Here is a 13,662-nt window from a genome sequence, read left to right as displayed (position 1 = left end):
ATCGCTACTTCGAGAGGCAGTAAAATACCCAAATGTAAATCGCAAATTATTAGAAAGAGAAATTTGAAAAATTTTAATGAGCAAAGCCTATCATCATGATTTATCTTTGATTAACTGGGGACAGCTTGGCCTGTTGCCTGATGTTGAACTTGCCTGGACACTTTTTAAGGAGAATTTTGAGAATATTGTAAATAAACATGCTCCTTGGACAAAGCACAGAGTGAAGGGACGGGAAAACCCTTGGTTTTCTCCAGAGTTGTCAGACATTGTCCATCAGCGAAATGTGGCATGGGCTAAAGCTAGAAATGGTGATTCTGCCACTGACTGGTCCATTTTCAGACAACTAAGAAACAAATGTACCTCTCTTATTAAAAAGGCTAAATCAGAATATTATTTATCAGTCACTAGTGAAAATCTCAATAATCCACAGAAATTTTGGAAAGTCATCAAGTCTCTATCTGTGAATAAAAGTAATGAAGCCCTCCCAAAATTTGTCTTAAAAAACTCTCTTCCAGTCTATGACAGAGTTGATGTTTTAAATTGCTTTAATGAGCATTTTGTATCAGTTGGTTCTAGAGGTCGACCGATTAATCCGCCGATTTTTTGCATTTTTTACATAATCGGCATCGGCCAATATCCACGCATATCAAGCCGATTATTAGGCAGGCGCATCTGTGGGCAGCCTAGTGTTGTTGTGGAACAAGTGTTTGACGCATGCTGCCCCTAGAGTCATTTTCCAGCAGAGTGAACAGACCTCATCCAGTGCCTAAGGAAGGAGCTAAGTTCCTTGGAGAAAACAGTAAGGATTACATTTGTATAACTCCTTTATATTTAATTAAAAACTTTTGATATGTTACTGCCAACTTCAAGAAAAAACGTGACAAACGCGATAGTTGACATGACGTTCGGCTACTTTGGATATTGATAGCGTAGTTGAAGTTGCATTATCACAGCAGAAGGGTTGCTATCATGTCACAATAAGTAAGCAAGAATTTTGCAATTACAGAAAGTGAATCTGATACTTTTATTTGTTCTGTTTGTGTGTCTTATATTTGAGAGGGTTGTCACTCAATGCAGAGAAATAAGTAATAAAAATATACCAACGCACTATAGGCTATTGAAGGACTGGCTTTGGTAATCTCAGACATTATCGGTTCTGCTGTCGGTACTGGAGAAATTAAGAAAATACATTTATTATTGCTATAAAGAGAAAGTTATTTTATCTCGCCAGCCATTTCTATGTATAATAATATGAAACCATTTGTCTGTGATGCAATTTAGCTGTTCGCAGTCAGAGAGAGAGAGAGAGAGAGAGAGAGAGAGAGAGAGAGAGAGATCTCGCGCACAGCGAGCACAACACGAGCCCTGCTTAATGAGTGACAGAACTAAACATTCAAACATAGCCTGGTTTAGATCTGTGATATTAGTCTGATTTTATTTTAGATTTCGCCTTCCAAAGATTATAAAGAGAATATTTATACATAAGCCGCATTCTGTCTAGCACAACTTACTTCCCTTCACAGCGGTGCTCTGACATTTCTCCCTAAAACTCAAACTCAGAATCAGCACGATCGGTGATTGTTGTAAAATGTAGTCTAGCTACTGTTGCTAAATTGCGGGACGCGTTTAATAATAAAAAGAGTGCAAGAGATTCCGTTCCCAAGGCGGCGCACGCTCCGAAACACACCGCAACGAGACAAGCAAACTATAGGCTACTTTGGGTTTCATGTGCGCGTCTAAACGATCAAATATACACAAAAATATGTCAAAACGACCGGCTTGGAGATTCACTTAAACACAGTTTATGTCTTAAATGGACGTAGTTATGGAAATAGTTGGGAGAAAAATATGGCGCATCAGGAGTCTATTAGACTCGGTCTTAAAGGGGAAGCGGTCTATTAAACATGCTGACGATTGAGCCATTACTGCGAATCAAACAACAAAAGGCAAAGAGAAAATCACTTACAGCTCTTGAATGAATAACTTCTGCATTAATGAGCATTAATCTATCTATGATAAACTATGCAGTGTTATTTTACAATTGATTACTTTATTAGATTTCTTTTTAGACCACACCTGAACAGTAATGTTAGTAGACCTTCCTGAAATTAAATCACTGCCTATATAACGTTTATATTTGTGTAATATATATATATATATATATATATATATATATATATATATATTATAACAAAAGAACCGTTAAGAATACCGTTGAAGTACCGGATCGATAAGCAGTATCGGTAAGAGTAGTAATACCATTAAACCTTAACGATACCCATCCCTAGTTATGCCTGTGCTTCTCTTGATGCTCTGAATATTGGATTACATGTCTGGATTGCCCCTTAATTAAAGCTGCATTTGGATCTCAACCTTCGTGTCTCGGAGCAGTTCGTAACACCTGCTTTGTTTATTTAATATATTTGTTATACATTATTTTTACAATATGTTTTTACATTATACATTTTTAATTTAAGTGTACAAGTGCAGATTGGTCAAGTGTTCAATAAATGTATTTGTTGAGAAATTTTGTCTATCTTAAGTAATTATGTGTGTTACATTTTATCTTTCAAATAAAAGGTTCAAATAAGAGGTTAAAAACAAGCACATATCGACCAAATATCGGCCAAAATAAATCGCCAACATTAATCGGCCATCGGCCGACCCGGATTTCAAAAGATCGGCATCGGCCTGAAAAAACCAATATCGGTCGACCTCTAGTTGGTTCTCTGTCCGAGTCGACAGGAGTAGTCGCTGTCACTCCATGCACATACTCCCCAGTGTTTTCTGGAGAGCTTTTTAATTTTGTTTCTTTTACTGTGCAGCAGGTGCATGGAGCTCTTAAAGCGTTAGATCTCAGAAAACCTCCTGGACCAGATTTAATAGAGCCTTATTTTTTGAATAAGGCGGCTGATTTAGTTGCTGAGCCCCTTACAATTCTTCTTAATTTGCCAATTCAAAATAATGAAATACCATCAGTTTGGAAGTCAGCTTTTGTTACTCCCTTGTTTAAAGGAGGTGATCCAGCAGTTTTAACTAACTATCGGCCTATATCTAATTTATGTGTTTTGTCAAAAATTTTAGAATCCCTTGTTTCAGACCAAATAAAAGAGTTTTTATACTCAAATGAACTTCTCTCTAAACTGCAATCAGGCTTCAGGAAAAAGCACAGTACCATCACTGCTGTTACCAAAGTAATTAATGACATACTTGTCGCCCTTGATAGAAAGCAATTCTGTGCATCACTTTTTCTTGATCTGTCGAAAGCTTTTGACACAGTGGACCATGCGGTTTTAAAGCATAGGCTTCTTTGTTTGGGATTGTCTGATTGTGCAGTTTCCTGGTTCATGAATTATCTGAGTGACAGGACTCAGTGTGGTAAATGTGATGGTCTATGTTCTGCATTAGTGAAGGTCCACAAGGGGGTGCCACAAGGCTCAATATTGGGTCCTCTCATGTTTATTATGTATATAAATGAATTGGATGCTAATATGCATTTCTATGCTGATGACATGATTATTTATTGTTTTGGATCGTCCCCAGCTAAAGCGGTTGAGTCTTTGCAGAAAGGTTTTGATGTGGTTCAACACACGCTTATGCAGCTTAAACTGGTTCTCAATGCTGATAAGACCAAGCTGATGCTGTTTAGTAATACTAAGAAGGTTTATAAAGTTCCTCCTTCTGTGTTCACTTTGACTGGAAGTGTCATAGAGGTGGTTCATTTTTATAAGTACCTTGGCATTTGGCTTGATGATGCTCTCACTTTTAAACCTCATATAGACAACCTTGTGAAGAAACTCAAACTTAAACTGTCTTTTTCTTTCGAAATAAATTTTGTTTTTCTTTTAAAGCAAAAAAGCAGCTAGTCACTGCAACATTTTTATCTGTTTTAGATTATGGTGACCTGGTGTATAGGATCGCTTCGGCACAATGTCTGCATAAGATTGACACTGTTTATCATGCGTCTCTGAGATTTATTACGAATTGTAAAAATTTGACCCATCATTGTGAATTATATTCCAGAGTGGGATGGCCATCGTTGTCCAACAGGAGATCAGGGCATTGGCATATTTTTATCTATAAGGCCATGCTTGGTCTGTTGCCATCCTACATCAGTAGTTTAATCACATGGAGAAGTGTTGGTTCTTATTCATTGCGATCAAATGATCACTTGCTGCTCTTTGTTCCATTTGCCCAAACAGAACTGGGGAAAAGGGCTTTTGTCTACTCCGCTCCTTCTGCATGGAACTTTTTGCAAAAAGACTTGAAATTATCTGAACTTATTTCCTTAAATGCTTGTAAGTCCAGATTGAGAGAACCTGAATTGACCTGTTTAAATTGTAAATGTTTTTAATTATTTGTGTTGTATAACCTTTATAAATGTAATTGATTGTGTTTTTGCTGCCTCTTGGCCAGGACTCCCTTGAAAAAGAGGTTTTTAACTTCAATGGGACTTTCCTGGTTAAATAAAGGTTAAATAAAAAATTAAAAAATTAATACTCCAGGGTTTCGTCACCAGTGTAAAAGGTCTCTTCTTAATGGAAAGGAGGAACCGGGTGATGGCGAGATTCAACTTAATTTTTATATAAACACACAAACTCGCTATAATAGTTATATATACATACTGTAAAATAGAATGATTACGCAATATGATATCCCAGTTGTCCTGTGTAATTCGTCACCTGTAAGCTCTCTTCTCGGAGTGTGTTCACTTCCTGTTGGTGTTGTCTGTTCAGGGTCTCCAGGTCTGCGCAGGCCTGCTGGTTTTCTTTGCGCAGAGCCTCAATCTGCAGCACCAGGATGTGTCTCTCTCTGCGCAGGTACAGCAGCTCGCCCTCTACCCCACACACCTGACAATCACATGATCAGCATACAATGAGAGTGAATGGTGACTGAGGCTGAGATTCATTCTTTAGGAACTTTAACATTGGGTTTGGTGAGGAAATGATGACAGAATTGTCATTTGTGTGTGAACTCCTCCTTGAACTGTCATAAAAGTAACGTGGGGTAAAATTGGACCTGTATGTTCTTGACAGGCTTTGTGAGGTTTAGAAAAGGTCTCACCTGCTCATCCTGCAGTTCTCTCTCCATCTTTATCAGTTCCTCCTCTATCAGTCTCTCATGAGTCTCCATAAGTCTCTTTCTGCGCTCCAGGAGTTTCTCAGGAGCCATCTTTGAGGCAAGCACACCCGCACATATACGCATCATTAAATACCTGCCACATCCACCACGCTTGGCACAGACCTTCAGACTGTTCTGGGATAGTGTGTTGTCTTTTCTATCTTTACATTTAAAAACAAAAAGCAAAAATTGAGGTGACAGTGAGGCATTTACAATGGAAGTCAACGGGGCCAATTTTAAGGCGGGACTTCCTTTCTACATCGTTGACCGTTGGGCACTCCGAGCTCCTTGGTTGAGCGCTCCAATTTCTCCCATTCATTTGAACAGAAGTGGCCCATATCTGCTAAATAATCTCTGGTTTAGCACAGTGACATCACACGCTCTGTTCTGATTGGTCACTCACCGTGTTAGAGCTGTGTTCTGATTGGTCAGGATCTCTGATCTCTTCTCTCTGCAGTTCATCCTTGAGCTGTCTGATGCGTCCCACCTGCTCCTGATTCGTCTGAACACTGGCCCTGCCCTCTGACATCACCATCATTATCATCATTAGTTAATATAGTGACACCAGTAACCTTCAGACTCATATACAGTATACACACACACACACACACACACACACACACACACCAGTAATGTGTGTTTCTACTTCCTGTCTGAGGAGATCCTGTAAGTCTCTCTTCCTGTCTGCTGTCTTGCCCAACTCATTCTGTCTCTCTTCTACAACGACCTACAACACACACACACACACCGGTTCAAGTAAACAGATCATCGCTCTGTGGATTTAGATGGTTTCTGTGTTTGTGTGTCTGAAGATACTCACAGATGTGTCCATGTTGTTGGGTCGAGCTGTGCTGTGGAATGTACTGAAGAAAACTGCCCACAGCTCTGTGTGTTGAAGTGGCTCAGTTACACTCTTGAAATATTAATTGCTCAGTGTTCACTTTCACCTGTGTGTGTTTGTGTTTTTGTATCTGTGTGTGTGTGTGTGTGTGTGTGTGTGTGTGTGTGAGAGAGAGAGAGAGAGAGAGAGAGAGACCATGTGTGTGTGTGTGTGTGTGTGTGTGTGAGCCACAGTGTCATTGAAGTCCACGATGGAGGACGGGACGTTTTGTTACGTTAACTCTATACTCTGCTTGAAAGCTTCACTTTATTTAGTCGAGCAGCTACTGGAAGCTTCTAAAACATCCAGACCAATTTAACTGTTACACTTGTGTAAAATCACCATGCAACAACTGCTTTATGCAGCACAATGAGCTAGTAGCTAACAGCTAGCGGTTGTGTTATTGCTTTGGTGTTTGTGTCGTATTTAAGATGATGTCACGGCAGTCGAGGCGCCGCAACTATGACGATCAGCCTATAACCCCGCCCACATTGAAGCAGCACTAAACTGCAGTGGAAACGCAAACTCAGAAAAGTAAAGCGAGTCGAACCGTGCCGTGGAACAGTGCCATATGTGGGTGTCCCACTTCAAGTCCTGAGAGATTGGAGCGCCCAGGAACCTGAATAACTCCTCTATAAGTATACTATCACAGGATTTCTATTTCTTTGTTTTTTACAAGAGAAATTGGTACTATATTCATACAAATCAATACTAGATCACATTGATTTTCTGTGCAACCATCGTGATTTATCAGTATCTTATATGTGTGCACTTACAGTTTATACTGTTCATATTCACGTCTGATGTGTTTGTGCAAGGCTTTCTATTATTCAGCAGTTTTTTTGCTCAATTGTAGCCTAAACTTTGTATCCTGTCACTGCTTTATTGTATTGTATGAGCGGTCCGAGCACTGAAGGTACGGTACTAATGTTCTGCTTTTTCTGCCCTGAAAGGGGCGTCGGGGACCGTAAGTCGTAGAGCTTGTATGGAGGCCCCAAATCCCAACTCACACGCCACCATCCAACACAAGCCGCAGGTTTGTTGCTACTCTTGTATACAATTTCACGTTTTCGCTAAAATATTCTCAACCAAATGGGTTAGAATCAAAATTATAGGCTGAAATAAAATCATTTGATTTATAGAGATTTTTTTGTCTTGACTCAATGAATCAGAGGAGAATTTTATTTAAAATAAAAAACCTACTTGTTTTAACTCCTCCCGGGCCATTTATCCGATTCACACAAAATTTGGTGTACATCATCCACAGACCCTCTTGACATAAATGTTTCAAAATAATTTTGATTCATCGAAGCATTTCGGAGTTACAAGCCAATAATTAGTTGGGCATGGCCCATTTTCAGGTATCAACCATTATTTTCTAAACGCAAAGTCCAAACTTAACGAAACTTGGTAAACATTGGCACAAAGTCATTTTGAAGGTGCACACCAAATTTGATCCAATTCCACAGATAGGAGGCGCTATAACAAAACCAAACATCAGTCTCTGCAACCATTTCATGAAGGTAGTTGGAATTTGACATGCCGTCGTCTTTGGTTCAAATGCCAAAATATCCTTAAAATATCTATTTGACATAAAAACAAAATGGCTGCCAGCAGCCAATCAGATTTCAGGAGCCACCAGATCTATTCTGTGTTTGGACACATTTGCTGCTTGTGGCTGTAATTTATTTATTTTGTTACTTACTATCTTTACATTTGGTTCATTTATCACATGTTGTCTAGAGTATTTCAATATTTGTTTATATATATATATATATATAACATTTATTTGCAAATATTACTATTATCTTGGACTTGGCCTGACAAATTCCCCAATATTTGCTAATTATTCACAGCTAAGGTGTTGTAAGCTGATACTAGGCAGATGCACGTTTTTAGTTGGTTTTAAATATGAGCGATAGTAATAGTGATTCTTGATTTAACCTAATTTGACAGCAGGATCAGTGTATCACAAATCACACACAATTTACTCACATTTGAAAAGAGCATGTGTTTATTAAACATCTCATATTTACACTCTCTCTGGTTTATAATCACTCTAATATTCAATAGCATCTCTGAGAACATGCCCGGGTTAAAAATGAAAACCTAAAGTAATAACATTACACAATAGAAGACTATTGGAACAAGGGTTAGACAATCTCTTAGAAATATTATAATTGCGTTTGTTTCTATTCTAAACACAGATCATGAGAAGAGATCTAAAGTAGCAAGATTATTGGATCACCCAAATATTCCCATCTGAATTACCATCAGGACAGAGTAACTAATGACTAAAGGAGTAATAGTAGTTGATCAGGATAGGAGAAACTCCTTGACTTTATTGTTGGAGATCACACATAGTTGTCGGTGGAGATAACCTTCGTTTCTAGAAATACTGACCTCAATCTGTTGAAAATGAAAGAGAGAGAAGGGAAAATACATTAGTTGCTGTAAAAAAATCCTGTTTATTTTCAGCACATTATCAGTTACTTGTGCTGTATTGCGTGCGTGTATTAATATTAACAGAACAAACTATAAAATTTGACTGTAAATTACCACTCATTGAGAATGTCAGCATCTGTAAAAGCACAGAAAGGGAGAGATAGGAAGATGTCAGTATTTTAGACATTGGCTGATTCATGTGTTTTCTCTTAAAGTGACAGTTCACCCAAAAATGTAATTCGCACTTTTGTTCAATTAGAAATATGCTGCCGTCTCATGTCAACAATCGCCATGTGTCAAGTTTGAAATACAAAACAACAAAGAGACTTTGAATATGGTGCGCACGTTTTTTTGGACTACTTAATGATGACGTTCATTCTGCGTTTTTGGATCTTGGCAGTACAAATGAACCCTTTAAGCTCTGAACGTGTTTTTAAAGATTTCCTGTTTCATGCCCAAAATTAAAAGCATATAACTCGATTAAAACAAGGAGGGTCAAGTGTTTGTTATCACTGAAGAGAAAACTTTTCAAATGTTTTAATGATATTATGATACATTTTGAGATGCTCAGCCTGAGAAACTGCTGAAAAAGTCACAAAAAAAAACTTCAGCCAAAAAGTAACTTTTTTTCTTATTTGACATCATATCTCTGGGTCTAAATAAGTTGGCTCGAACAAACGGCTTTTGTTTTGTTCACAATCATGTCAACTGTATCTGAGAAAATTTTTGTCGTGATTCGACAAACCAATCAAAAGTTACAGCATTACAAATGAAATGAGATTTCACAGAATGAGTTTCATTCTGTGTCATTTGAGGCATCATTGAGTCTGTGTCGTGTATTTGGCGCCATCTCCTGGTGGTCATATGTAACATTGTGCTTCATGTGGATTATCTAATGATCTATACATCTGATTATCTTGTGTGTGGACTCGTTTGAAAGATAATCACAGACTCTAAATAATGACATGTGATATTCTATGTTACGTTACTTTTTTGTAAATTTATTAGCAAAAATGCAGAATATAATACCTGTTCACATGAAACATAATTGTCAAAGACATATATTTAGCTGTTACTCGCTATATTTTCGTGTGAGTAAAACAAATAGTCTGGTTGTATTTTACTCTTTAAGAGCTTTCCAACGACATATGACACATGAACATTTGATCAGTTTGATGTTTTTACCGTTTTAACGTTTTTTTTTATTTAATTTTTTTTTATTATAAATGATTGAAACTGAGTTTTCAAACAATTCCTATGTTGTGTTGTTCAATACTTTAGCTATTTATATTTTGACAATTATATTTCTTTCTCGCTTAAAGGGATAGTGTCCACTTTCCTTATATGATACTTTAATTATGTTTTTGTCCTTTTATGGAGTTTGAAGGCCGTTATATCTGCCTAAAACCCTTTGTGTCACGAGAGTGAGTAAATGATGACCGAATTTTCATTTTTGGGAGAACGCAGGCAATCACACCACGCCATTAACACACACCTGAGCCACACTGTGGTCTTCCACGGACGCGTGTTCCCTTGATCTCATTGCCGTCCTTGTCCACACACCAGCAGTATCCGGTACTGTGCCAGCACTGCAAGGCCAGATAGTTGCCCTGCTCGTCACACTGAGGGCGGAAGAATCCGGGTCTCACCTCCCTCACCGACTCCAGCTGACATCTGCTCTCCAGCTCAATGGCTGCAGGAAGAGACAGGTGTCATATCTGAACAGCTTCTTTATATCAGAATGATCATGTGTGTGTGTGTGTGTGTGTGTGTGCCTCACCTGCTTCAGGTGTGCTCATCATCCCTACATCTGGGTCCATCAGGAGTGGCATACTCCTCATGGGCTGATGAACTCTCTTTGGCATCAGTCTAGAAGCTTCAGACAAAATGTGCAGGTTTAGTCAAAAATCCCCAACAATTATATGCTCTGTATAAAATGTAGATGCTTGTCAAATGCCGCAAAAACATTTCTACACTTCTCAATATTCAATAATTGAATTAAATGCATTGTTATGTTAGTAAAAGTTATTTAATGTTTATATATATATATATAAAATGTTTAAATCAAATTTAATTGCCAAAATAAATGCATAGGTCTGGATCAGGGCTGGACTGGGAAGAGAAATCGTCCCGGGATTTTACATAGCAACTGGCCCAAATGTTGTTGAGCGAGCGGGGGGCGGTTCGCGGGCCTTTTCTGCACATCGTGGCACCGTTATGTGCTCCGTTCTGTATAACGCGGCGGCTCATTTCAGCTTATCTCCCGATGGCCAGTACGCCCCCAAAGTGCGTCGGCCCACCAGGAAAATGCCCGGGATACCAGATTACCAGTCCAGCCCTGGTCTGAATAAGGATTGAACATCTTGCTCTACCGCCCCCTACAGTCTGTTCTGATAATGAACCAGCCATTAACATTCATGCAATAAACAGAATACATGTAGATTAAAAGCATTGCATACAATCGCAATACATTTCGTTCTGTACCTTCCACTAGTCCGCTCCCCTCTCTCGGGCTCAGAAAAGCTGGCTGCAGTTTCTATAAAAGCAACAATAAGAAATGACTGAATGTGAATTAAAATGGTAATAATGTTTATCAAACGCATCCTCTAAAAAGGCCGTTCTCTGACCATAAGTGGGACGCTCTGTTTCTTGTCGGATGTCTCGTCGCTGTAGTCCTTCAGAAGTGAAAGACTCTTCATGGGCATGTGCATCACCTTTGAAGCTCCAGCTGTCACACAGAAGACCGGACACGCAACGTTTAGAAACTTCTACATCGTTATTTTACACATTTCGGCGCTGCTCTTTGTCGTACCTGACACCTTGCGGGTGAGCTCTGCCTTCAGTTTCTCTTGTCCGTTGCTCAGAGCGTTGATGTGTTCTCTCTGACCCCAGACGAAGTAAGCGGTCAGCGCCTGACCCGCCAGCAGAAGACATGCCAAAACCGTCAGTCCGACCACCTTCAGTGCTTTACCATTAGAGTTCCTGCAGGGGGCGCCACACACAACACAAAATAATGTTTCCAAATCAACGTTCACTACTGGTGTTTGTTAGTGTGTGTTGGGTTATCGTTAATAATAATTTTTCTCATGTTTAATTATTATAAATGTAGTTTTATGAGTTTATATTAACAGAGAGACTGCCGCAGGACTATTGGAATCAACTAGAAAGCTTTAAAAGGAGATTGAAAATGCTGAAAAACATCAAAATCTTCGTGACCTGATACAACATCTAAAATATACTCTTTCTTTTATGCAGTTTCACCTAAATCTTGATTTTGAAACATAAATAAATGTCATGTTTATGCTATTTGTCAACTACCGATTTATAATGTATATGAAGCTAAATGATTATAATTATGTATTAAAGCTGCACCAGTTATAATTAGCACTTGTGTGACCTTCGGGACATTTTTTTATTTTTTGTTTTTGTTTTTTTCGATCATTTTGTCTGCGTCATTTTGCCAAAGGTGTGTATTTTGGGGGGAATTTTGACATTTCAATCTCAGTTCCTATAACACATCTATAACACACTGAGTACACAATATAGTTACACTCGGGACCTTCAGGACAAAATGTCCCAATTGAAACTCATTAAAACTGCCATATTTGATCCCAGTGCCATTAAAGCATAAAATCATGAATTCTATGATATTTTACTTTCATTCTGGAGTCCTGGCTTCAAAATGTACATTTTTAATATTTTTCCACCAGATGGCGCCATTTCCCTCATGTTTATCCTGTGGAGCAAATACAAGCTTTTCCCCTATTCACTGTTTACTGTATTATAGAGACCTGCAGGACAACTGAATATATGATGCAGATACAAGTGTGTGTGTGTGTGTGTGTGTGTGTGTGTGTGTGTGTGTGTGTGTGTGTGTGTGTGTGTAAAAAAACAGTGGTATTATTTAAACAAACTGGCATTTAAATGGTTAAATCTGAACATGAAAGTCAGTGAAAGTGGAAAATAATTTTAATATTTAATATTTTTATGGCGGCTTTTTGATGTGGACATTTTTGCCCTCTGAGGTCCTGAGTGTGAGGGGTTTTTTTAATCCGACACCGCACAAAAAATACAAATAATGCATCAAAATCAATATTGTTGCTAATCATTAACATAATCCAGACTGTGATATTCCAGATAAATAAATAAAATATTCCCCTTAGCATTTCGTATATGGTAAAACATTAATTTTTTATTTGTTTGTTTGTTTATTTTCATTAAAAAACAACAGTGGCATCATGTAAACAAACAGGCATTTAGAAGGTTTAAAATCCTGAACATGAATAAATATTTGGTAGTTATGATCAAAACTGATGTTGGGTAAAGAAATATAAAAAAAATTTCATATTTTTATGGCGGTTTTTGTCTTTTAAGGACCTCTGACTAACCTTTTTACATTTACGCAAAAAGGTTAAACTTAAAAATAAATAAATAAATGAAAAAATCGAAATAATTTAAAATCTGTATTTATTAAAACTATTCAGCATGTAAAACAAAAAACATTATTGTTTTATAACAGCCTTCACATAAATAACATTACATAATGTTTCTACATATTTCTCCACTTTTCCAAAGATATAAAAATAAGAAAGTCAAAGACTAAAATAACATTAATTACTTTTTGTAAACTTTAATTTCAGAGCTGTAACATTTATAAACACCCAATCACGAACAGCAGCGCCCATGACGTCACTAGTAGCTAGGCAGAGTTCCGTTTCCATCGTCGCGTTTTTCTCGCTTTTGAACTGCGATGAGTTTAATAATGAATAATTAGCACGAATAACTGCTTTTATTATACGCACAATTATCAAGCCCGTCTTGAAGTGTCAAATTAGCAAGTACACATTTTTTTTAAATGCTTGTTTTTTCATGCAGTAGAAAAAAAAAAGTTTACAGTTTGCATAAATACCCCCACAAATACTGTTTTATAATTACAAGCATCTATTATGTGCCCCACACTTTGCAATCACAATGCAAAAGTCAGCTGATCAATAGCCTACAGTTAATGCTGATTGATCAGGTGTATTGATGATTTACCGTGAAGGTCCCGGGATGATGGTCTCCTCGCTCGGCACGCGCTGAATCAGCGCCTCGTTTTGATGCTCTGCCATCCCAACTGTGTGTTTATGAGCTCCAGCACTAAATGAAATTCACTCTGAGTCTCAACAGGGTTTTAAACGCCACCAGAACCCGCTTTTCAGGATGTGTCTGACGGA

The 13,662-nt window shown here is 38.0% G+C and overlaps 2 protein-coding genes across 2 annotated transcripts; both read right to left on the bottom strand.

The window, feature by feature from the left end:
* Window positions 1-4,640: 4,640 nt before the first annotated feature.
* Window positions 4,641-6,070, bottom strand: si:dkey-201i24.3 (reticulocyte-binding protein homolog 2a). The gene is made up of 5 exons (XM_052149777.1): window positions 5,942-6,070; window positions 5,749-5,848; window positions 5,525-5,643; window positions 5,065-5,172; window positions 4,641-4,850 (listed from the first exon to the last, which is right to left on the bottom strand). The coding sequence occupies exons 1-5, from the start codon at window positions 5,951-5,953 to the stop codon at window positions 4,641-4,643; spliced, it is 549 nt and encodes a 182-aa protein (XP_052005737.1). The 5' UTR covers window positions 5,954-6,070.
* A 1,917-nt stretch (window positions 6,071-7,987) lies between these two features.
* On the bottom strand, window positions 7,988-13,662 carry cd74a (CD74 molecule, major histocompatibility complex, class II invariant chain a). Its single transcript, XM_052149516.1, has 8 exons — window positions 13,484-13,662; window positions 11,259-11,428; window positions 11,074-11,174; window positions 10,931-10,982; window positions 10,227-10,322; window positions 9,942-10,139; window positions 8,561-8,582; window positions 7,988-8,410 (listed from the first exon to the last, which is right to left on the bottom strand). Coding segments are annotated over exons 1-8 (714 nt in total). The 5' UTR covers window positions 13,558-13,662; the 3' UTR covers window positions 7,988-8,409.

Source organism: Xyrauchen texanus, chromosome 19, assembly GCF_025860055.1.
Source record: "Xyrauchen texanus isolate HMW12.3.18 chromosome 19, RBS_HiC_50CHRs, whole genome shotgun sequence".
In the NCBI taxonomy this organism is placed as follows: Eukaryota; Metazoa; Chordata; class Actinopteri; order Cypriniformes; family Catostomidae; genus Xyrauchen; species Xyrauchen texanus.
The sequence above is the reverse complement of the archived record's forward strand: the minus strand, read 5'-3'. Positions and strand labels throughout refer to the sequence as shown.